Consider the following 27,042-nt stretch of genomic DNA (forward strand, 5'->3'; position numbering starts at 1 on the left):
CTACATTTTTGGAGGAGGGATGTTTCTCTAAACATTGGGCAATAGGCCAGTTTCTCTCTCCATTCAGAGGCAGGGTGTCTACCTAGTGTCCCATCCATCTCTGCAGACTGCAACTGGAAAACACTCCCTAGTGTACCCAGCCAGTCTGCACAGCCCTGTTATACTGCAAAATATGTTTTACCTTTTAATTGGGATTGTAATTATTTTATTTAATATTTTGATGTAATGTGTTTATATTGAGGTAGGTTATGTAGACTATTGCTACCTACAGTAGCAAGGTAAAGGTAGCTATTATTTTCCAGTTTTGTTATGAGACCCCATTTTAAAATCAGGTGACTCCACTTCTGGTTGTGTACACTAGTTTTGGAAACAATCTTTTCACATTTTTATACCATTATATTAAACAGCATTATATAAGACTTGTTACGTTTATAAACAGTTTTGATCAATTTCTTTCCAAGGTACTTATTATTTCTACAGTACTTGTTATCCAGCATATTATCCAGAGTGACTTAGAATAGTGAGTGGATACACTGTCCTTCGTTTTACTATCTCTAAAAACCAGTGTGCTATATTTAGTGCTTTTGTCACACTTTGCATATTTTACCATCAAGTTCAAATTTTCAGCTCAGCAAAGCACCACTAATAAATAGCCTAGATAAAATATATAGCGTGTTTTTTTGTAGTCGGTATAGCCTAACGATATTATGAAATGATTAAATTTGTTCCCTATTGGGATCAAAATTGATCCCTGTGTTGTTTCACTGCTCTTGTGGTTAAGTGAAGCCATATGGCAATCATGACAGGGGCGGGGCGGGGCGCACTATGTGTTCACAGGTGCTGGCGGGTAGGTGGCCGGTTGCAACCGTTCACTTCGAGGAGTAGGAAGGGAGGCTGTCAAATCTGGAGAGCGAAAACCCGAGGCAGTGTGTGACAGGATGGTACAGTAAAGTCATTCCAAGGGAAATAATGCATCGAATTCTCGATGTTTTTTTGGAGTACATATATGACAGTGTACAGTGAAAATGCTCCGGCACCATGCCGGACCTGCATGGTGTTTTCTATTGATAGTGTTATCTATTGTTTGCGCGCCGGACCGGAAGACTGAAATAATTAGTGAACAATCACTGTTCCTTTTTCCACACTGACGGCGTTGTGCTTCCCGCGTTCACTTTGAAGAGAAGCGAAGGATAGGCTAGGCCACGAAACAGCAGACGAACTTCCCAAAGACATTATACGTCTAACCCCGCTGTTGTTAAGTTTGCTGCAGGTCTCGTGGCTCGCGCCGTGCACGTGCGGTTGATGTTGGGCGATGAAGATATCTGGGAGAGTTCGAGCGCTCCTATCATTGTTATGGATTTTTCAAGGTAGGTCCGAACTTTTGGGGATTATGAAAACAAGTTTGACATATTTTTCAGTAAGTAAATAATTGTAGCCTACTTCAAGCTTTGAGCAACAGTTACTGACACATTGTGGTAGAAGTTATTTTTCACATTTAGTCAGACATGGGAATATGAAATACGGGTTGGAATTGAAATATGGCTTGGAAATGGAAGGCTGTAGCCCATGCCACTGCAAGCTGTCTTTTAAATTAGCTGTCCAGGCTATTGCATACCTGGATCACGAGAATACCTGTAGCTGTAGCTTCATAGCACTATTAGGAAAAAGCATACATTTAAAGGCGCTATACAACCAACATTATTCGATTTTGATAGCGCAAAGAAATTAAAATGAGTGACCCACTTGCCCCCCCCCCCTCAAACATTTGCTTTGCCTATAGTGTCACAAGTAGTTGTGTTGAAGTTTAGTTCTGTGAAGTGAGATGGTCTCCTGAGATTTAACCCCTGAAATTCATCCATAGTTATACAGAATAATAAGATACTGTATGTTTATATACTGCATGTTTTATGAGGGCTTTTATAAAATAAAATATTTAATTGGCTACTGGCAGCATACACCCAAAACAGGAAAATGTATTTACAAACAATATAATACAAATGTTTAGTCTCAGTTTGAACACTTCTGTTGCAGGAGTACATTTTTCCTGAGGCCGTGTTTGATTAATTAGAAATAAAGAGGTTGTAATGAATAATGTACACTGGTTCCCTTAGGGTTTTTATGTCAATGGTGGCAGAATAGTCATGGGCTGAAGGGCATGCTATAGTTGGTGTGTCCAGTGTCCCAAACCTAGTTTCCTGCAATTCTACCCATTTTGTCATGGCTTAAGCTGTGTTGTTATCCTACTATATTTGAGTGCCAATATATCTATTATATACGCAGGATTTAGGTGTAGCATACAGCTGCATTTTGGAGATTGGCTGTGTTAATTTATTGGGAAATTAAAAGAAGTCTACCCCAGCTGAAGACAATAGTATGTATAAAAAGATTTGGAGGATACAAACACTGTAAATCCAGAACGCATCTATCCATTGTCATTCTCCTTGGACAGCAAGATTATGGGTGAGAAATACTAACATTATATATACTCTTCCCTACTAAACTTTTTCCTCAATAAAATATTTACAACAATTTACAAATTAACAGCACTAAGCTGCTCATTTAAGAGTCCCATTAAGAAAGAATGCTCTAATCACACCAACATTAGATATTTCCTAAGTAACTGCTTAAAACTAATTCAGAAACAGCTTTCCAGAAGCTAGATAACCTATTCCATTGAACTACGGTTAAGTACACAAATACGTTTTTCCCTGTGAGTGCTGAAATCTACAAAAAAACTAAGTTATTAGAGCCTAATGGATGTAATTTAAATGGTTTTTTAAATTGCTTGTTTAGTTTCAATTCATCACTGTGAGATGGTTCTAGATGAGTGTGGTCCTAACTTATTCTGATGGGTTTGCCTTAGATAAAAGAAAAGTACTTGTGGAAATCTTCACATTTTAAAATATTATCACATTAAATCTCTATGAAATCACCCTGTAGCCTTGTACTATGGCATTTAGATTTTCTGACCACTGCCTGACCCATGTGGGACAGAAGATGTGCAGAATCACAGGCATAAAGAAAGGGGTTGTTGGAACAGTCTCCTTTCACATTATTGTGCAATAGGAAGAGGGGCCCCAAAGGAAAAGGTCATTTGTCTATGGTCTGTGAGCTCACTTGGCGACTGAGTTGTTAAAACACTGCACCAGTTGTAGGCAGTAGTAAGAGTGTTTTTTTTTTTTGTGTATTCTAATATCATAATTTAAGAAAAGACTGCTTTTTAATGTGCCTAGTAAAAATCTAAAATTGAATGCATTTCTGTTGAAATGTCAACTCATATTTTTGTCATAGAAACGGTTGCATTAATTTGTGCCCACTCTGGTCTGGGAATCTGTGCTCTTTCAAAAACAGCTCATAACTGCAGTATAAGTAGGCTACCCTAGACTACACAGTTATAATCGTGGATGCTATTTTAATTTGTCAAATGACTGTAACCCATTAATCATCATGTTACCAGAAAAATACTATATAATTATTGGAAATTAGCATCTAGCTAATCCACATGCATTTTCACCATTTTGTTAAGTGACAATGATAATAACTTATTTGACCTGTTTTTCCTCCAGGTTTACTTGTGTTAATTAATTCCCCTCCAGTATAATTCATATTATACTTGTCCCATTTTTCTAACTCTGTTTTTGAATTATTGCATACATTGACTATCTACAACCTGAATTCAGACTGAAGAACAGACTGTAGCAGCAAATGTATTAATCTGATGAGATTATCTTTGCCATATTGTTTTCTTAAGATGTATGAAACTGTGATATGTACAGTACCATTCAAAGGTTTGGACCAAAGGTTTGAACCATGGTTTCAAGTGAATGGGTGTGTTTTTACCAAAGTTTTTACTGGTACTGTACTGTATTTGTATGGCTGCATTTCAAATATCATACATTTCAATGTCACAGTAGTAGAATCTGCAGTAGTTGGACATTTATTTTCTGTTTGGCACTTTATTGTTCATTGAATGTATGTAAATCAAAAAATTCATTTGAATTTGCTGCAGTGCACAAATTGACAGCCATTTACAAATTAAAGTATAATTTAACGATTTTCATTCTATTGGTAATGATGGCTTTGATTCAGGTAAGATATTTTGTGTTTGAGAAACCCCATAATATATATGTTTTTGACTATAAAAAGGAACACTGTGAGATGAGCATTGTGGTCGCTAAGCTGCCAAGCCGACGCTGTGGAAGTCAAAGGAAGTTGTAATCCGCTGATTTGCCCTGGCGTTTTAACAAGGCAAGGACAAGGTACAGATTCACAGGTCAGCCAGGGTGGTTGGTCTTGGCGGCGGTCTTCACTGATGAGATTAAATCGTAAGAGATGACGATTTACTGGCTGAGGGACTGGCTTCATGTTGGACTGGGATTAAAATAGTAAACATGGAGTTGGAGTGTGTTCATCATGACACGCTCTGGCCATTTAGCCTAGAGTGAACCCTGTGTTTTAGAATAGGAACCACCATGAACTCATCACCTCCCTGCGTTATTTTACTTTCATCTGTCCTACTTACCTAAAATGTTAGGGGATTGACAAGTACCTTTGACACCTCTAATTAGAGAGGATTGATTACCAATGCTGTTTGACAGGACACCTGGATAGAATTTGGTGTTTGAACAATTAGGATAGGAGTAAACAAGGTTGGACAACTAAACCATAGGAATAGGTGTTATTAACATCTAGTTATAACATATAAGACATTAAAAGCAGGACCTAAAAGCCAGATCCTGGGACACCAAGTGATTGCAATTGAAGGGTTTACTTCCAGAAAGCTATATATCCATTTTCTGAAATGTTAGATAATTTAGACAGTAAAGAAATTAATAATAGTAATCTTGTGAAAGAAACATACATTTCTTATCTTGATGTGCTACAGGCAAATGCAAGGTGCTTATTATATTCTTGACAAAAATGCAAGGTCCATATTATATTGAGATATATATATTTTTTTAGATAGATAAATAAATGATAGATAGATAAATAGTGCTCATAGGTTTTACATAGTTGTGTGTAAGAAATAACTACATTTACACTGGCTTTCAAAAGTATTCCCTGTCTTGGATTTTACATGTATTGTTGTGTTACAGAATGAAATCAAAATGGATTTATATAGGAGTTTTTTTCTTCTGGTCAACACAAAAATATCCATTAAGTCATAGTAAAAAATTATATTTACAGATTTGTATTCATAAAGACATGTAAAGATGTAAAAGTCATTGGTCACTTTATATGTTAAACTTGTTTGATAACCCAAATAGTCATTGTGGATCATGTGGCTGCAACTCAGTATAGAAAGTATGGAGACATAGCAAAAAGGTTCAGTATTTGTTTTACCAAACATTAGAATGGGGAAAATGTGTGATTTAAGATTTAACTTTGATTGTTGGTGCCAGGCGTGGTGGATCCAGCTTCTGAGAAACATCTTACTTCCTGGGATTTTTACACTGTACAATCAATAGTGTTACAGAGAATGTTGTGATAAACAAAACATCCAGTGATCTACAGTTCTGTGGGCAACAACACCTTTTAATGAGCTGGATCAGAGATGCAGAAGGGACTCTCTGAACGCACAATCATCAAACCTTGAAGCGAATGAGCTACAGCAGTAGAACACCATGCCTTGTTCCACTCCTGTCAGCTTAGAATAGGAATACAAAAATACAGTGGGAACATGATCACCAAAACTGGACGATTGAAGATTAGTCTAGATTATTGCTATGTCATGAAGATGGTATGATCAGAATTTGTCATAAACCGCATGAATCCGTGAATCCATCATTCCTTGTGTCTATGGTTGAGGCTGATGGTGTGGGGAATGTTTTCTTGAAACATTTTCGAAAACTTAGTAGCAACTGATGGTAATTTCAATGCCACAGTGTACTGAAGCATTGTAGCTGACCATGTGCATACCTTTATGACCACAGTCTGTTTTCAAATGGATACTTACAACAGGAAAATGTGCCATGCCACAAAGCCAGTATGCTCTCATGCAGGTTCCATGAACATGACAGTGACTCCAGTTTACTCAAATCCAGTGGAACATGTTGTGTACTGTATGAGGTGAAATAGGATATCAAATCAGCATGGACCAAAATCATAAAGGAATTCACAATGTTCTAGACGCAAAAGGAGACATAGAGTTACTTCTGCTGCAGAGGATATTTTCAATATCGTTACTTGCCTCAGAAATTGGCAATTAACTGAATCTCAGATTACAGCTCAAATAAATGCATCACACTGTTCAAGTAACTGATACATTTAAACATCAGCTGTTCAGAGGAGACTGTGAATCAGGCCTTTATGGTTGAATTGCTACAAAGAAACCACTACTGTAGGACACAAATAATAAGAGACTTGTTTGGACCAAGAAACAAGAGAAATGGACATTAGAGCAGTGGAAATCGGTCCTTTGATCTGAGGGGTTTTGGAGTCCAAATTTGATATTTTTGGTTCCAATCGTGTGTTTGTGAAACGTAGAGTTGGTGAAAGGAAGATCTCTGCACTGTTTGTGTCTGTGAATGGCTGTAGTGTTGGTCTCAATTCGTACATGATTTCCATTTCCTATGTTGTAGCGTTAATGAGAATCACAACCAAATCACAGCTGTATTATTTGCCATATGATAAAAATAGAGCATCAAATCAAAACGCAAATGTTTGCTTTCTGCCTGTTTTCATCACAGTTGTTGCAAAGTCATTCAAATCATATCTATTTGGATGAAGGAATTACTTAATTTATTTTTTATTGTGTTGCTTCTGTTACCCACAAGAGTGTCTCCTTTAGATATATTTGTACGATTTGAAGCAGTAGGCATTGATGAAATCTATTAAGTGCTTTGTCAGGGTGTGCTCTGTATTACACGCTGAGTGACATGTTGCTGATGCCATGTCACTCTGTGGAAGAAGAGTGGAAAAATGAGCCTGGGGGACGTATTTAATTGAGGAAGCATCGTTTGTCAACACACGGACAGGGTCAACAACGTGGAAATGCCATACGGATTTCAACCTGGCCAATTATTCCTGATGGAAGAGATATGATAATTACATTACTATATGAATGTTTTGATAAGCGTTGAGGCATCAGACTGCACAAAATACATTCTTTATTCTTATACCACAGTATTGTTGAAAACTTGTTGCTGATTGGGTAGAATGTGTAGAGTTGTGTCTTTTACTTTGGTTGATCTCACTGGTGCCCAATCCAATGGAGCTGCATGAGATCGATGAGGTAATTCAACCATTTTCTATTAATAACCCCCGAAACCTGGAATGTGCTGGTCAATTGCTCCAACCCTGGTCTCGCAATGACGCAGCTAACTGCAAGGGGCCTAGAGACCTTTTCAGTGTGTGGTTGTAGATTCCCTTTTCTTCAGTGTGCACCATCAAGAGACTTGTTTGTTTTGCTGAGTTTCTCAAGTGCACATGTGATTGCAACGTATGCAAAATAAATAAGCCCTGGATTGATGCAAATCATCCTGATATAATTATTCCAAGTAGGAATAGGCTACTTTATTATTTGAGAAGATTTTGTGAAAATGGTTGTCATTAGAGTACCAACTACCCAGGGCTAGAACAATGTGCACACATCGACAGGGGCAGATCTGTTTTGCCTACTCAGAAAGAAAAATACAGTCCATGTCACAGATTTTTATACAACCCTACAATTGTCCTATGAAATTTATTAACAAGAACATTTATTGTATTGTAACAGTGGAAGCAGATGGAACGGATGGAGCAGTAGCAGTCAGCTCCTCTCTCAGCATCAATCATTAGCAGGGCAAATGTCCAACTGGCTGGAGCAATTATATATGCCCCCTACAATGCAGACCTACAAGTCAATATTTCACCTCATTAACTCATACTGCTGAAACTGAATGGGTAAATGTGTTACACTTGTAACACTGGGTTGTATGCATTTTTAAATAATCATGCTATTGCCTTGTACTCTGTTCGTTTTCTTTTTATATTGTTTAAAATATGTAGGATTTTGACTGTACGGGTAGCATAAATGCAAGAATAAATGACCAGACATCTGTAATTCATGTTTCAAGTAGGGATGCACGAGTAATCAGCAAGCAATCGGTAACGGACGATTATAGGCAAAACATTTAATAATCGGTATAATAATCGCAATTACTTGCGACCCATTGTGGTGTCTGAAAGGCCAACGTATCTCCAGTCACGTGTCAATGACAGGTATAGTGCCAGGCTGCTTTGTTGTATATAAGGTGGGAGCTTTCACACTTATTCAATGAAAAATAACTAATTCAAACACTTCAAACTCGATACAACATCTAAAAGCAAGACACAAAGAAGCGTGCCGAGTTTCTACAAACGATAGTTGCAGCTAAGACCGCTGCGAGCTCCCACAAACCGGACTGTAGACAAATTATTTAAAAATGCTAGAATAGAAAAATTAGACAGGACAGTGCAAAAGCTAAAGGTATCACAGAGAAAGTAATGGAATTCATTGTCTTAGATGACCAGCCTTTCTCAGTTGTGGAGGACGTTGGTTTTCGAATCCTTATGGAACAAATTGAACCGCTCTACACACTGCCTGATATAGGCGTTATTTTTCCGATGTGTGTTTACCAAAAATGTACAATGTTTTAGCTACGCACATAGAAACGCTTCTGGCCGCGCGCAAAATAGCTATAAGCTTTACAGTGGACATTTGAAGCTCCGATTTATGTGTGCTCAGTCTCTCCGAACAGTGGATATTGTGTTGGCACGGAGTCACGGTTCGGTATGTACCTCAGATTTTAAGTCACGGTTCGGTACAGTGGAAAAAGACATGCAAAAGATAACTTTTTTAAAATGTATTCTGAAGTTATAAACTTGTAAACAGTGGCTAATTAGCCACAATTCCCTGAACAAATTAAGGAAGGCACATACAGTTTTGGCTTGTTGTTTGCGTTTGCCATATTTATTTACGAGGCTGCATCACATATGCTAGTGTACTTCAGTTGCTAATTACACATAAAAGTAACGTGCATGGTTAAAACTGGAATATATTCATTCAGATCACAACGCGATCCTAAATATATCGGCCGTATAGACGGGTTTCCCGTTGCATACCTTTCAATTCTAAAAAAAATCATTAGAGGGATGATTCTACAGTGTCTTTTAAAGTCTCTTGAGTATACAATACAATACCCTTTTTCATGCTGTCAATCTGCTGATTTGTCTGTCTACATTTGGGTACAAATTGGTTAAAATGGCAGTGTTTGTACGTCAACTTCTGAGATGATAAATTTCAACAGATACTTCCTGGGTTAAAGACAATGTATTGTTTAATGTGTATTGGAGTGGAATGAGTGACGTAGGAAGTCCTTCCAAGTCCATTAACAGTATCAGAAGGAAGATAAATCTCAGGAGAGAGAGGGCAGGGTAGAGAAGGACAGGGTAGAGAAGGACAGGGTAAGGAAAGACAGGGTAAGGAAAGACAGGGTAGAGAAGGACAGGGTAGAGAAGGACAGGGTAGAGAAGGACAGGGTAGAGAAGGACAGGGTAGAGAAGGACAGGGTAAGGAAGGACAGGGTAGAGAAGGACAGGGTAAGGAAGGACAGGGTTAGGAAGGACAGGGTTAGGAAGGACAGGGTTAGGTAGGACAGGGTTAGGAAGGACAGGGTAGAGAAGGACAGGGTTAGGAAGGACAGGGTAGAGAAGGACAGGGTTAGGAAGGACAGGGTAGAGAAGGACAGGGTTAGGAAGGACAGGGTAGAGAAGAAAGGTATGGACAGGGGAGGGAAGGCGGTGAAGGATGCGGGAGGAAAGGCAGGGAAGAATGGTGAGCAGGGAAGGATAGGTTCAGGAAGTCAGGGAAAAGCATTGGAAGAAACCAGGGAAGGATGGGGTTGAAGGCAGGTGAAGGGAGGGAAATGTAGGGTCCGGTTGGCAAGGAAATTAGAAAACAGACCTTTGAGGCCCCATCACTATCCTCGTTCTTCAACATTTCTCGATTGAGGCTTTCTTTAGCATTAACAGTTAGAGATAATTTAAATAACATTTAGGCAAGTGTTTTATGGGAATGTAGTTTGTTTCAACTTAATTTAACTTTTCATACAATGCAAATCAGTTGGAGTCCAGGAGTAAACAGCGTATTTAAATGTTGGATGTGCTGGACATTTGATGGTAGTGTAGCAATTTTTTGTTCCCCAGCTTTGTCCAGTTCTTAAATTACAGGTCTTGGTGAAAGTTATTTGTCACTTACTCTCTGGCGTGGGCGAGGGTCGTGATGTCAGCCAGGTGCATCCTAGAAAAATAGCACACACTAATGAGGTAGAATCACCTTTAAATGAGGCTTTTCGCTCCAAAGGACAGTGTGTGGGCTTCAGACATTGAAAACCGAGTATACTGAAGAAGACAAACCAACACATTTTAATGAATCATTCCCGTCTGTCTGACCTACCACACATCCACATGCCACAGATCACTACAAAACCACATTGATTTGAAATTTTAAATGGTGCATTTGTTTTTGCAATTCACTATATTAATGTTGCGCTAGGGTGGGAGGTTGTGTTGGTCTAGTCTTAGCTTGTATTTGTCATTTAGATGATGCAAAATGGTTGTTTTCTTCTCTCTTACAAACAGAAACTGCCCTTTGTTAAAATTGAAACCTCTATAAAGGTGTCTTTCAATGACATTTTAAAATGGCATTGATTTCCAAGGCATGGTTCAAAGGCATGAAAGGCATTGGTCTGTAAAATCTGCCTTTATTCTGCTTTGGTGAGCATTTAGTAGAAGGGTTATCTGGGACAGGTTTTATAGTGAGAGGGTGGAAGATTAATTGGAATATTTCTGGGGGGTGTAATAGCAAAGTGTGTTAGGACTGTGTTGGAGAACTGATGTTAGTGATTGGTTGTTTCTGTTATAGTGGATGATTGGTTTGCTGAGGAAAATGAAGAGGTTTGTCAGTGGAAATAGGCAGAAAATAGCAATGCTGGATTGATGGAGGGAGATGAGAGCTTAGTATTTGTGAGGAGTGAGAGAGGCATTTGTTTTCCTATGCTGCCTGGGGGCCTTGGGCCAGGTGGAAAGAGTAGATTGGGTGGTGTGTGACCTGGTCTTAGAAGGTGCTGTCCTGGTTTCGGCCTTTGAGGCCTGGATTTGTGAGGCTTAGGATTGTGTTAAAGGGGTTCCTGGGGGCAGTCTGAGAGCCTAGTGCAGGGGGTTGATACGCACAATGTCTGGCCGTTGTCTGACAAAGATTAATGCCAGCTAAATATGTTGAGAAAGACAGAGCGGGAAAGAACAAGTGAGAGAGCCAAAGAGAGTTAGATGGCTTTTGATATTCATTGTACATAGCAATTGCCAAATGTATGTTATGTCATGTTTCTATTATGTTAACAATCTTTTAATTAATGTTCTCTGGACTTCAAGTTGATAGATGACTAAGGGAGTTTGGCATGACTTCCCCTTGTAAGAAAAGTAATGGATTACTGCTTAATGAGAGGACCTTGGAAAAAAAAAAAATCTGTTAGAATTGGTTCGTACAGATTCATATGGTTGAAAATAATTGTGACACTATTTATTAATTACAAATGTTTTTTTTCTTTGAACACATTTATCTCAATTAAAAGATGACATTTATTTCATATTGAGTGTAAGATCATGCTGATTCAAAGCCTTTTTGCTATTCTTTAAGGGGCCAATTATTCTGGAGGCCGGTTTATATGCTGGTATTGTCAAGGCTCCCTCCGAAGCTGCCTTCTCCCCTTGTTCAGGCAGGCTTCGACGTTCGTTGTCACAGGCCTTCTAGCCACCAGCGTTCCCCTTTTCATCATTTCATTAGTTTTGTCTTGTTTTCACATACCCCTCATCAGTCTTAGTATATATACTCCATGTGCTCCCCCATGTCTTTGTGTGTTATTGTTCCATGTGGAGGTTTCGCTAGCTCATGTACGAGCATTATTATATTCCATCTCTAAAATATTTACCTGTGTGTTTTAGTTTTTCACTAGTACACTTATAAGTCGGACTGTATTGGTTTACGCGTTGCTGCATACTGCTGTATTAGCCGAATAAACCATTTTCTTTGATTCACGTCATCGTGCGCCTGGTTCCGTTCTAATCAGCTGCTACAGGTATACATACAATTACAGTCATTGTACTGCTTCAACTGTTTTTTTTTTTTTTGATTTGTTAAATTAGTTTGCCTTTATCAATAAATGTAATTGGTGTTTAGCGCAAATATTCATATGTCCAGATATGTGAAAAGGGAAACTTTCCAGGGTGTGTACTTACTTGACTGCATGTACATGAGATTTTTGAGTTTTGATGAATTGGTGCCAATGACAAAAAACTTTTTTCTTTTATTTGTTGTTGTTCAGTTCTGTGTGTCGATAATGGCAACAAAAATTTTTTTTGATCATTTATAAACGAATTCTTTAACAACAAAATGCGGAAAAGTGAAGCGGTCAGAAAACATTCAGAAGGCATATTATAAATACTCTGTGTGTATATACAGTTGTGCTCAGAAGTTTGCATACCCTTGGAGAATTTGTTGTATATGTATTATTTGTAAAGAAAAGTGTGAGCAGACAAAACACGTCTTTTATTTCTTATGGGATTCATTCAACTGTAGTTCATAACAGAATGGCACAATCATACATCAAAACATGGCAACAAATAATTTTTTTTACTGACCCTTGTTCAAAAGTCTGCATACCCTTAGTTCTTAATACTGTGTATTGCCCCCTTTAGCATTAATGACAGTGTGCAGTCTTTTGTAATAGTTTTCAATGAGGCCCCAAATTCTTGCAGGTGGTATAGCTGCCCATTTGTCTTCCCAAAATGCCTCCAGATCATGCAGAGTCTTTGGTCATCTTGCATGAACTGCATGTTTGAAATCTTCCCATAGTGGCTCGATGATATTACGGTCTGGCGACTGTGATGGTCACTCCAGAACCTTCAACTTTTTCTGCTGTAACCACTGGAGGGTCAACTTGGCCTTGTGCTTAGCGTAACTTTCATGCTGGAATGTCTAAGAGTGTCCCATGCGCAGCTTTCGTGCAGAAGAATGCAAATTGTCTGCCAGTATTTTCTGATAACATGCTGCATTCGTCCTGCCATACATTTTCACAAGATTCCCTGTGCATTTAAAGCTCAACCACAAAACATCAGTGAGCCACCACCATGTTTCACAGTGAGGATGGTATTCTGTTCACTATAGGCCTTTCTGACCCCTCTCCAAACATAGCGCTTATGGTTGTGACCATAAAGCTCTATTTTGGTCTCTTCACTCCAAATTACAATGTGCCAGAAGCTGTGAGGCGTGTCAAGCTGTTGTCGGGTATAATGTAAATCGTCGTATTGTGCTCCTTGAAACAACCACACCATCTGTATTTCTCCTGATGTTACCTGTGGGTTTTTCATTGTATCCCGAACAATTCTTATGTCAGTTTTGGATGAAATCTTTCTTGGTCTACCTGACCTTGGCTTGGTATCAAGAGATCCCTGAAATGTTCCACTTGTTAATAAGTGATTGAACATTACTGACTGGCATTTGCAAGGCTTTGGATATGTTTTCATATCCTATTCCATCTTCATAAAGTTCCATCACCTCGTTACGCAGGTCTTTCAACAGTTCTAACAAGCTCATTGACTGACTGTTTATACCCAGACACTAATTGCAATTTTTAAAAAGTCACAGGTGTGGGCAATTTACCTTTAATTGCCATTTTCACCTGTGTGTGTGTGTGTGTGTGTGTGTCTGTAACAAGGCAAAACATTCAAGGGTATGTAAACTTTTGATTTACACAGGGTAATTTGGGTGATTTCAGATGTGTTACATTCCCTCATTATGGTCACTGGAAGTTCAACATGGCACCTCATGGCAAAGAACTCTCTGAGGATTTGAAAAAAATAATTTTTGCTCTACATAAAGATGGCATAGGCTATAAGAAGATTGCCAAGACATTGAAACTGAGCTGCAAGACCATACAGCGGTTTAACAGGTCAGGTTCCACTCAGAACAGGACTCGCCATGGTCGACCATGTAGGGATATTTTCATAAAATGTGGTTATTTCACATTAACCTGGTGAAGAGTAGACAGAACGTCTTATGTGATTACTTGTATATTAATTGAGTGTTAATTGATAAAACATTTTATTTTCCCAAACAGTCCAATTGTTAAGAAAGAGTGATGAACTGTACTCTTTCTCTGGCTCAACTACGGTTCCCATGGTCAGTGCAATGAGTGGTTGTTGTTATCTCATATTGAGGACAGGAGGACCTGTAGCTTGTCCTTGACTCTCTTGGCAAAATCTTGGGAGAATGAGAGAAATCACGTCACCATCACGCCACCAACAGTGGTTTGGGGGGCGGATCCCAGAGGGTTGGTGGAGGATTGGAGAAGGATCCATCCAGAAATTAGCATAATGGGAGGAGCTAATATCATTGTATAACCATACTGTATAAAAGTGTGTTTCCGAAGTTTGGCAGTCGGTTGTTCTGCAGACCAACATGGGTTGGTTGCTCTGCAGATCAGCATGGCTTTATTACCTTAATAAAGTCTACAATTGAATTCACAAACTCCTGAGTTGTTTGAAAATGTTGGTGGGAAAAAGGGCAACAATTATCCACAACAACCAAAGAGGTTGAGTGCACATGCTCAGCCTCATATCCAGAGGTTGTCTTTGGGAAATAAACATATGAGTACTGCCAGCATTGCTGCAGATGTTGAAGGGATGGGGGGTCAGCCTGTCAGTGCTTAGACCATATGCCGCACACTGCATCAAATTGGTCTGCATGGCTGTCATACCAGAAGGAAGCCTCTTCTAAAGATGATGCACAAGAAAGCCCGCAAACAGTTTGCTGAATACAAGCAGATTAAGGACATGGATTACTGGAACCATGTCCTGTGTTCTGATGAGACCAAGATAAACTTATTTGGTTCAGATGGTGTCAAGCATGTGTGTCTTACCAACAGTCAAGCATGGTCATGGTCTGGGGCTGAATGAGTGATGGCGGCACTTTGGAGCTACAGATCTTTGAGGGAATCATGAATGCCAACATGTACTGTGACATACTGAAGCAGAGCATGATCCCCTCCCTTTGAAGTCGTCTTCCACTCCTCCATGACAACATCACAGAGCCTGGGCCACAGGGCAGTATTCCAACATGATTACGACCCCAGACACACCTCCAAGACGACCACTGCCTTGCTAAAGAAGCTGAGGGTAAAGGTGATGGACTGGCCAAGCATGTCTCCAGACCTAAACCCCATTGAGCATCTGTGGAGCATCCTCAAATGGAAGGTGGAGGAGCACAAGGTCTCTAACATCCACCAGCTCCGTGATGTCGTCATGGAGGAGTGGAAGAGGATTCCAGTGGCAACATGTGAAGCTCTGGTGAACTCCATGCCCAAGAGGGTTAAGGTGGTGCTGGAAAATAATGGTGGCCACACAAAATATTGACACTTTGGGCCCAATTTGGACATTTTCATTTAGGAGTGTACTCTCTTTTGTTGCCAGCGGTTTAGACATTAATGGCTGTGTGTTGTGTTATTTTGAGGGGACAGCAAATTTACACTGTTATACAAGCTGTACACTCACTGCTTTACATTGTAGCAAAGTGTCATTTCTTCAGTGTTAATCAAATATTTACAAAAATGTGAGGGGTGTACTCACTTCTGTGAGATACTGTACATATATATAAAATACACAGTATAGGCATAAGCGTCATAAGCAGTTGCTTAGGGCCCCCAGCCGCTAGGGGGCCTCTGACTGGTAGGGAGCTATCGACTGATATGGGAGAGGGGGCCCCAAATCAAATTTAGCTTAAGGCCCCCAAATATTTTTCTGATTTGAACTTTGAAAACCATCAATAGTCAGTTCTCAGCCTGGCTGTGTGCTTTTTGGATGACTGTACATACACTTGCATTTTCTTTTTTTCAACAGTGAACTGGTAAAAAATGTTGGTGCTTGACTTGTGCCAGGGCTGATAGGAGCACTTCACAGATGCTTTTTTGTGTCTATATACGATTAATGTAGTGAATTTGTTTATTCAGCAGTTGTCTGTGAATCCTGCCTAGAAAAACGTTACTACACATCCGATAATACACAGGATGCACTATTTCAAGTTGTCGGAAATTGGTAATATCTCTTCTTGAGTTCACATATTCCCCAAAATACCCAGCGAGCAAAAAGGCCAGTGGTGCCTCCCCTCTGAATCTCTCCAACTGTTTCCAAGACGATGTGTTCGTGAAGCCTGCGTTTTCTGTGCCAGTATGCAAGTGTGTTGTTGCTTGAGGAGAAAGAGAGTGAGACATGATGTCAGCATCATGTAGAGCCCTAACCTATAAAAGAATGACAGTTCACAGACTAACTAGATGGCCAATTCTAACACCTATTTTGTATCATGGTAAGAATATCATTATTAACTTTTTTTGCTTGCCTAAGCTAAGCATTATTGTTGCATTTCCATCAAAAACTCTTGTAATAGTAATATTAACAAACACCTTCCATCCTGTGTTTATATTACAGATCTCCCCAATTAATGTTTGTAGTCACCTTCGCCTGTTATTCTAGTAGCCTACCTTATGCATTTGGTGTCCCAGTAATTTATTTTATTAGTCATTCAGTGAAGACAAGTATTTGGTTATGATGTTTCATCTATCAAAGGTGGATAAACATTCATCAAGAGCGCTACTGTTTGCAGGCCCACGAGCTGAGCCCCATTCTTAACACATTGTAGCCTAAACATCAGTAACATGACCTTGAAAAACTGAAATACCTGCACCCACAGCCATTCTTTAGATATAGGGACTGATATTTGTTTTATACAGTCCCCTAACATAGTTATTCTACTTGGTGCCTTGATCATGAATCCAGTGGTAGGATATTGAAAAACGTGAATAAATGTGTTCAGAGACCAGCAACCTTCTATTTTGATTCACATGGGCTACAAATAGACATGCTAGTTATTGCGGTAATTAGAGGGTAATAATGTAATGGCTGTGACACCCTAGTCCAAGACCTGGAAAAAGTCCTGCAAGTCAAGCATTTGTAATTTTACAATAAAACAATGGGCCGGTTTCACAGACACAGATTAAGCCTTGTCAAGGACTAAAACAACCAACTCAATGGAGTTTTCTATTGAACTTGATTGTTAAGTCTTAAACTAGGCTTAATCCATGTCTGCGAAACCGTCTTAAAGCTATTTGAATACCCAATTTTAAGATGGTTGTTATGGCTAAGAGGCATGGTAGATTGTATTACTGCTATAGACATGCAAAACAATCATATTGGCTAAATGGACTACTTTATGAAGCTGGTTGAGAGAATGCAAAGACTGTGCAAAGCTGTTATCAAGGCCAAGGGTGGCTACTTTGAAAAAAAACACAATATGAAATGTATCTATATGTGTTATTTCATGGTTTTGATGCCTTCACTATTATTCCATAATGTGGAAAATAGCAAAACTAGAGATATTCTTAAATGAGTATGTGTCCCAACGTTTGACGGTTACAGTATATATATTTAGCGTTTTCCATTTTCTCTTTCATTCCCAAGGTTGCCTGATTGTCTCTCTAAATTGGTTTAGTCTAAGTAATTCACACAGGGCTACTTCTCAGAAACCTACTTCCAGGAGATAAGCCCATTAACCATGGCATTTTCAGAGGGCTTGCTCAGGCTCCCATCCCTTGGTTTGGTGGACGGTACCGCAGGTTCCTAATACATGAAAACATTTTGGAAATGCAGAGACATTTTACCTCCAGTCTAGGTGTTTGGACAATTTTTCTTTTCTGTTTTCTGAAAGGAGGACTTCACTATGGTTGAATTCACATTTTTATTTTGTTAATCACAAGGAATTAGATAAGTGGCCTCATTCTGAACTAACCCCAAATAATTAATTGTTTGAAAGAAGATTGTGGCCAGAAACACACTTTAGCGGATATCCCTAATATATGCAGCCATGTGCAAGGCTAAATTAGGTCTGGACCAATAGGAGATAAATTATTTGTTACCATAGCCCCAGACAGTACTGGCAAGATTTCTCTAAAATTTTAACAGCAATGGAGTTTAAAAATAATGCTGAAAGTTGTCCCTATTTCTGTCTTTCTGCAAACTTTCCATCAAAAACTATTTGATAGGTCATATTGTAATTTAAATGGTTATGTTCTAATTTCACACCTGGGCAACCTATCTAGAACAGGAAATCTTTTAGTGAGTGCTATTTCATACCTTCCAAATCCGAGGCAACCTGCAACCCTAGATAACTATTTCCTTCCCTTTCTGCATTTTACTGGATGTATTCTGGTGAGTGCCAATGAGATCAATGATAAATCACATATAAATAAGCTAATGTGTGGAGCGTTTATGAAGAAGACAGGCTTTTTTTCTTAGTTAGCAGTTCAAAAGGTACAATATTAATTTAGTACAGTTTTGATTTGGCATTCAAATTTGTAAAAATGTTAAAACAATATTCTCCTGTAGACTATTGTTTATGGCTGCATTGCTAACAAAAGTGTTTTAAATTATTAAAAGTATGAAATCTTGCCTCCATTTGGAGAGTGGAGGCAAGTGCTACATTAACTGAGTTACTGGAATCTTTGGTCATCATGGAAATGAGAAGTAGCTTTGGAGGCTGGAAAATGACTCTAGTTGTTGGGAGACGTGAAGAAATACTTTTCCGTTAAATTCTCAGAACGTATTAGCCAGCTATTTTCTTTAAAGTGCGTTAAGGCAGTGACACAGACTTGTTTAAATATGTTATAGCACAAGGTACACACTGTTGTATGTGTGTTCGTCCGTATAAAGAAACGGTCATTGGGCTATATGGTACCACAGCATTTCGATAGAATTGAGATCTGGGGTTTGACTCAGCCCCATTGCATAACTCCCCGTTATTTCTTTTTGAGCCATTCTATTATACATACAGCTGCAATCATTGTCCGGTTGCAAGATCCATGTTCGGTTCAGCTTTATATTTTTTACAGATGGCCTTACATTCTCCTCAATAATTGTCTGGTACAATATGTTTTGCTGACTCGGAAGCAGCAAAGCAGCCCCAAACCATAATGCCACCACCTACATGCTTCATTGTTGGTATTGCAGAGGCTTCTTCCTTCCTGATCTCCTATGTGGGCCAGGTTTGTGTAGTCTCTTTCTGACGGTTGACTTTGATTTTGGCAGGAGACTTTTAGATCCCTTGATGTTACTCTGCGGTTCTTTGAGATCATCTTTCTGTCAGCTCTTGGCCTGAATTTGGGACGACCCGTCATATGTAGATTGCCAGTGGTCCGAAATGAGATACTTCGAATTGCTTTGAAATAGCATTGTAAACCCTCCCAAACACTTAGGGATTAAAAATATTTCTTCTGAAGGGTTACCACACACCCTATATGGTTAAAACCAAACCAGACCAAGTTTCACATGTTGTATAGGTTTCAAATGTAGAAGGTTGAACAGTCCCAAGTTATTCTAATGCCATCCTTCAAGCAGTTAACAGCCAAATAAAACCCAACATTTGCACTACCCTTACAAAAAGACCTACAAGGATCAGAGTACTTCATAAAGCTAGTTGAGAGAATGCAAATAGTGTGCAAAGCTGACATCAAGGCAAAGGGTGGCTATTAAGAATCTACATTATGAATGTGTTTGGATCTGTTTAACGCTTTTTTGGTTAATACATGATTCCATATGTGTTATTTTATAGTTTTGATGTCTTCACTATAATTCTACAAGGTGGAAAATATTAAAGATGAAATAATGTCCTTGAGTGAGTATGTGTGTACAAACTTTTGGCTGGTACTGTATGTATGTGCTTCCTTTTCTTAATGGCCTCTTGTTCTATTCACTGTTTTATAGTCTCAGTCTAAACTGGGTAGGAAAGGAGAGATGAGATTGGCAGAGTTCACAGGATATTAAAATGTTTTTGTGTTTCCACCATGTTGGCCATGGTTGATCTGTACCTATCAAAATCACAGGCAGACCTTCTGACCTAACCTGTGTTTCAACTAATCAGTAGCAAGCACCTCCTTTCCTGCTTGGCTGTACCATCTGTACCCCAGGCTTACTTGACTCTCTGCCAATTTTTTAGATGTACAGTAACATAAATGCTAGCAATGAAAATCTTTGGTACTGGCACAGTAGCTGACATTACCGCTTTGTATATTGCAATGTGACTGATGGAAAAAGTTAACATTCCTTGTCTCACCCTTCGCTCGGTGTTGTCTGGTGGGTTTTCGTGCATATTTTTAAAACCTTTTCAAAACTTGTGCCTATTTGAAATTGTCTGTGAGTAAATCAGTAACAAATACAAACACAGCAAATGTGTTCGTTGGAATTTAGTGTCATTCATGTGCACCATATTACATGATTATAATGAGTACACAAATTGTTATGGTCTTGCAGGAATTACCAGATCTTTCAGGAATATTGTAATCCTTCAGGTTTCTATCACGCAAGATTCCTGCATGAACCATCACGGTCAGAATATGATTTGACTTATTCTGCCTGAATTTCTAAATCCAATATGTTCAGTCCTGCAGGATTTCTGCACAAATCAGAAACCTGCACAATTCATTCACAATGGATACAATTCCTGCAGGATTTCTGTAAGACTTTTTGTCAGGGGAATGGCTTCAGCAAAAAGCACAAGAAGTGCCACAGTCTGCTGTAATCTGGTGGAACACAATATGCCTCCCTATTGAAGGGGTTTGAGCCTCTCTCTGCATAGCCTCTCTTTTCTACTGTACTGACAATAAAATTGAGAAAATACTTAATAATTGTCAAAATTGTCAAAAAACATCACCATTATAAGTGTTGTCAGAGATCCAATATATTTAACTTGTTCTTTTCAATATTGTGTTGTATCTTTAAATTATAAAAATAAACTTTCTAAGAGCATTTGCAATTTCTCTTCACAAACCCTGGCTTTCTACAAGGATTTAATGATAAGTAGCTTAGCAACCCCGTGACAAAGCATGACAACCTTAATGTAGTTGGTTGACTGTCTGCTGGGTGGGAGTGTTTTATGTTTCTCCATGCATTGACCAAGAAGTTTAAAAAAAATATTCTGCCTTGGGTAAATCTGTTTGTAGTGCATCAACACTGTATATGGGTTGGGATGATTAGTTATTTTGCTAACTAACATGTCTAAAGCCAAATGATTACATTGCCCACAAATTGTTTGCGTTTGGGGACGTGCATCCCACTTCCAAACTCAATTTGAAAAACTGATTGTATTGACTTTAATGCATTTGGATATACAGCAAAGGTACCATGCCCATATGTTTTTTAAATCAGGGCTGCTTTCTCAAAAGGAAACCATTTACAGGATGGCAAGAATTAAGTTACATAAACATTGATAATAGCTTTACAAAGGCATCAAACCCTCCTCCAGAACCCAGCCAGGTCCCGGTGCCAAAATGTTTGGAATCAAAGTGCAGCACAGTGGCCAGATTAACACGTGTTCTCTGTACAGTATGAAATCAGTCTGTCCCCAGCTCCCTGTCTCTTTCTTAAAGCCAGCTTGGACTGATAATAAGATTAGAGTTTGGAGAGACAGCTTAGCGACCTGGACTAAGATACATAAGCCATACCTCATCTCCATGAGGGTCACAGGATTGGGTAGATGACTGGGAATGGGTTGTCTGGGGAATATGGTGCTTACATTGACTGGGTTACGCCAAACTCAGTCTTCTTCACAAACATGCCTGGCACCTTTCTCAACTGTTCACACACATGAAGAAACATGTTATGCATTTCATTCATGCCTGACACATACTTGACCAGGACCTATCCCGATCAGTCTTAATTATCTCACTCACTCTCTCACACACCCACGCACAGTGAACTTTCCCCTCCTCCATTACAAAAGGATCTCCATTCAAACTAAGCAATGCCCTTTGAACTGTGAGAGAATTAAAGACTTATCCCCAGTAACGCCAACTGTCACAGAGTTTCTGTCATCATACAGACTGTTGGTAATAGGATGTTAATAAATTCAATCAACAAGCTTTATTGAGACAGAGTAAATTAGTTATTTACCAGTATCTCTGGTTCAGTTTCATTTCAGTGGCAAGGGAATAGCATTTTGACTGGCTGGTGTATATTTTTACACACAGAAAGCCCTTTCTCTACAGAAATATACTGTAGGCTGTAGTGAAATGCAGGCAAACTGTAGCTTTTGTGTTTATGTATCTTGTAGAGTGAACGATACCAGTGAAATTTCTTAAGGAAAAACAGTTTGCAGCTGTTTCAAAATCAGTAATAACAATGTGCCACATATTTCCATGTGATGTAAAGCAGGAACAAAGATACTGGTACATTCAGTTGAATGTTAAAGGAAAATCTTAACTTCAAGTGTCATGCTAAACATCCTAAGAAAAACACATTAATGTGGGGTCCTGGCTGTTCAGAGACAACCCCAATCCCTTAGAAAACTGGAGCTCTTCCATGTCACACCACACACCAACTTACCACAGATCTTCACAAATGTCTAGACCAGGGCCTAATATTAACCAAGCCTTCTGCAAAATACTGGTAGATAATGCTGGGTAGAATGATTATTTCCCTAACGCTGGTCACACTGGACTCTTAAGGAAATACTCTCAATTATGAGTAAATGCAGAAATGTTTATTATAAGGCATGAGAAGGTGTTGTGTATGGTCAATATACTGCCAAGAGCTTTTCCTAGCCATGACACTTTGCAGAGGCAATATATCACAAACCCCAGAGATACCTCATTGCTTATTACCTGGATATCACTGCATTTACAACAGTAAACAGATGTGTGATGTCATACGTATGGAATATGTTCTTCAGGTACTGTGGCTTTTCGCCAAACAGGATTTGAACCGTCCAGTTTTTAGTCCTTTTTAGATGCTCTGCAGGATCATTTTATCTGAAATTAAATTAATTGAATCTTATGTTTGTTGGCTATTTAATGTTTTTTATTCACATGCTCAGTGATTTTTCAGTGCTAGCAAAGTCATCAGATTACACATTGCAGGTTAGTGAATGGTGTAGGGAAGAGATTCTTCTACAGATGGGTGTCAAGGTTGAGGGAGGCAGGACATGAAGCGAGGGTATCATCCTTTTAATGGTATTCTTCTCAAAACAAAACAGAAAACAACAAAAGGAACGGCACAACCGAAAACTGAGGCAAACAGCACAAACAATGAACCACAAACTAAGGCAAAACAAGAGCAACCTAAATCCCCGGTCAGTCAGAGACAATGTGCAGCTGCCTCTGATTGGAGAGAACAGAAAACAGAAGCACAGAGATGCCTAGAGGCATCCCCACGGTCAGGCTTTGGCTGTGGCCCCTGGGCACATAGAGATGCCTAGAGGAACCCCAGCCAGGACCTGACGCTAAGCTCCATCATAATGGTAAGTTCCTTTGCTTGAAAGTGAGGTTTTGGTTAAAGACCATTACTTCTTACTTGAAATTCTTTAGTAGGATGCTTTGCACTTAAGTCAGGAAATATTGAAAATTAAATATTGAAAAGAGCAGTGGGAAGGATTGGAACCCATGCTGCTGCAGTTCATGAGGCAGTTAGACAGCTGGATCATCCTAGGCTGCTAGAAATACATTTCTAATTTGAAACATTACACACATCCTCATTTGTTATTTTTGGTTTATAGTGGATATTTTGGCTAGGAAATATCTGAGAGCGTGGTAGATTTAATCTCGTCTTGCTATAGCCTGAACCCCTTCCTTGGCATAACAATTATCTTGGTTATTTATTTTTGTCTATGCAATCAGGTTATTGTAAGGTTTTTATTTTTCATTTTTCCCCCTCAAAGATTTCCGTTTGTTTTTCAATTGAATTGTTCACATTATGAGTCACATTGGAAGTGGAAAAAGTTGTGACATGATTTATCTTTGTCTCATTCTTTTAAATCACAAAAACCAGGCATTTTAACAGGGGTGTGTAGACTTTTATATCCACTGTACAGTATGAATGTACTGTATATGGTAATTAAGAGCTTCTCAGGATGCATGTGAATACTAACATTATTTTATGTTTCTTTGGTGCAGTTTGTGCTGACAGAACTATGATTTATCTCACTTGCATGTTGATCGATTAAAGCACTGTTAGATGTGGCACTTTTTTCACCCTTCTATTTATGTAGTTCAAAGATTTGCATGTTGTCCTACCTACCCCTAGGCGCTGCTGCTATTTGCAGCAATTTGGAGTGAAAGAGACAAAGAGAACACATTCAAATTCAGACATTTCTGTCAGCACGAGATGCAAACAAGACAAGATTACATTTGTAAAATACAATGTATTGCACACATTAGAAAAATAAAAGGAAAATCCACATAGAATCTACAACATTCACATTGGACCACCAGAACAGATTGTGTTCCTTGGCACTGATTTTACAAGTCCACCCAAAGCCCCTCTATTTTCTAAGGATAAATAGCAAGGAAGTGGTAAAATGTATTTAAAAAAACTGCCTGATGTACTATGGAATGTCGAATTTTATGCACTGTCTGAAATGTAACTGAACTGAGTTGTGCCCAAAACACAACTTCATGCTGGAAAACAATGAACTAGTCATGATTCTTCAAGTCTCATGTTCAGCAGGGTGCTTATTGTTCTGAAAGACGTGCTTTAAACTATTCTTAAAGTGTGTTTTAAACAATTGACATTATTAACTGCTAGGTATACATATGACTACTAGGTCTAGTTATGGCTTGAACCGTTAGACTGTGATTTTCGTTTGCTTGACTGATGCATGTAATCAATTGTTGACAGTTTCAGTTTGATTTGGCTACTCGCTGTTAGACAGTAATCAGAATGTTAATGAGAGATACTCTTATGTACATTTCTTAATGCAAATATTTGTAATCTGTATATTTTAGTATTTAGCACATTTAAGATGATTATAATAGGATTGAAAAGGATGGAAAGGAATACATCTATTCCTAGCTTACAGGAAACGTGCCTTAACAATGAACCTTGAGACTGCCCTAAAGGTTGGTTACAAATAACTTAACAATGAACCTTGAGACTGCCCTAAAGGTTGGTTACAAATAACTTAACAATAAACCTTGAGACTGCCCTAAAGGTTGGTTATAAATAACTTAACAATGAACCTTGAGACTGCCCTAAAGGTTGGTTATAAATAACTTAACAACGAACCTTGAGACTGCCCTAAAGGTTGGTTATAAATAACTTAACAATGAACCTTGAGACTGCCCTAAAGGTTGGTTACAAATAACTGATCGTGCACTTATAATAATTGTTATTGTAATGGTAAGGGTAAGCACAGTACACTGTGAGAAAATTTAAATAATGTTTTTTTTTCTCCGAACAAAAAATAAATACAAATGAATACTTTTTTACCCATATTCTGGATAGAAAATAGTCAAAGCTGGAAATAATTAAACAAACCTTTGTAGAATCTGCTTTCATGCACAAAAACACTAAAGGCACTTTAATAGGCTCTGTGCACAAGCGTATGGACGAACTTCCGCTTTAGCCAGATGTCGGCATATCATTTTCCGGTTTACTTAAGGCAATCACCCGCGTCGCCCAAAGTTTCAGTTTTTAGTCTCCAAGACCTGCCTAAAATAAGCATTAGTGATATCCATCGAATTGTTGATGCCTGGTCCCCTGCTCCAACAAGCAAGCGGAACAAGGGATTCAATCTCTACGTATCGAGTTATCTGCACAACTACGAGGGTAAGTAGTTTACTGTGGTGTGCCGGCCGGCTATCGGCTAAGCTAGTTAGCGATGTGTTCCTTTTTAGTGTAGTATTAGGCAGGACAAAAGAACGCATAAAAATTCACCCTAGCCTCAAAAACGGCAAAAGAACGCTGGCTGAGCTGGAACGCTATTGCGTCCCCATAGCAAGTGAATTGAAACGAACCTTCGTTCAGCCTCTTCTAACCTGAATGAAGCTTAAAATTCCATAGCCTCAAAAAAGCACCAAAACAGGTCTCTTTTATTTTACTACTGTAACCTCATTTCACAATGAAAAATAACAACTGGCATAGGAAGTAAACATCTGGTCCTATATGGTATTAATTGCGCTTAAACCTGCGTTACGTGGAAGTATATACTTTTTCTGACTTTTTCTAGACTAGCGTTTGAAGTCATTGAATGGCGCAAGCCATATTTTATTAAAAAGAGGACATTCACCTGATTAAAATGATGCCCCACTTGTACCTTGAAACTTCAATGAGTCACGTACATTATATTTCATTTTTTTCCGTACAACAGCATCACTCATCTTGTTGTGAGTTTAGGTGTTTACTAATGCGGATGAGTATTAGTAAGTAAACCGGAAACTGCAATACAGACTTCTAGACAAAAGCGGAAGTTCCTCACTACGCTGGTGCACAGAGTCTATTGTCAAATCAAATAATCCTCCATCATTTTTTGGAATAGCTACATAAGTCCTACAACTCCATATTAAAATAGAATAGGATCTAAACAAATGTAATCTTAAAACATTCTGGTTTTTCAATCTCTCCAAAAAATTTTTTGTGATTAATGGTGTCAAAGGCAGCACTGAGGTAAAGAATAAATAGGACAGAACCTTGGTCTGATGGCATTAAAAGGTAATTTACCACCTTCACGAGTGCAGTCTCAGTGCTATGATAGGATCTGAAACGGGACTGGAGCATTTTGTAAATATCTAACCTATTTACCTCCTTGATTTCACTCTGATAATGTTCTTTCATGGTTTGTGCCCATGAACTTGTTACAAAATACTGTTACTAGCATATACCTTTAAATAGTTTGCAATTTAGAATATCAAATGTGGGATCAGTACCATTTACATTATGCAGATGTTTAACAGCACACGCCACTAGGCAGGCAACATACAGTCCGTTACAGTTTGTTAAAACCCATATGCCCTGAAATGAATGCACTGTACCTCATTCATGTTTGCTACAATCAAATATCACCTAACAGCAGAAGATGGAAATGCATATCCCCAAGAACTGAAACGGATTGATATTATATGGTTGCTAGGCAGAATTATGCTACATGGATGTTTCACTGGTAATACTTCAAGAACTATCATTCTTATGGTGATTGAGTGCAGTAATATTTTT

General features: G+C 38.7%; 1 protein-coding gene across 1 annotated transcript in view; it reads left to right on the plus strand.

Moving 5' to 3' along the window:
• The first annotated feature begins 868 nt into the window (after window positions 1–868).
• Window positions 869–27,042, plus strand: part of esamb (endothelial cell adhesion molecule b) — a 64,357-nt gene continuing 38,183 nt past the window's right edge. Inside the window, exon 1 of the mRNA XM_010892235.3 lies at window positions 869–1,367. Within this exon, the coding sequence (XP_010890537.2) occupies window positions 1,313–1,367 (55 nt within the window). The 5' untranslated portion in view covers window positions 869–1,312. The remainder of the gene's footprint in view (window positions 1,368–27,042) is intronic.

Source organism: Esox lucius, chromosome 1, assembly GCF_011004845.1.
Source record: "Esox lucius isolate fEsoLuc1 chromosome 1, fEsoLuc1.pri, whole genome shotgun sequence".
Classification (NCBI taxonomy): Eukaryota; Metazoa; Chordata; class Actinopteri; order Esociformes; family Esocidae; genus Esox; species Esox lucius.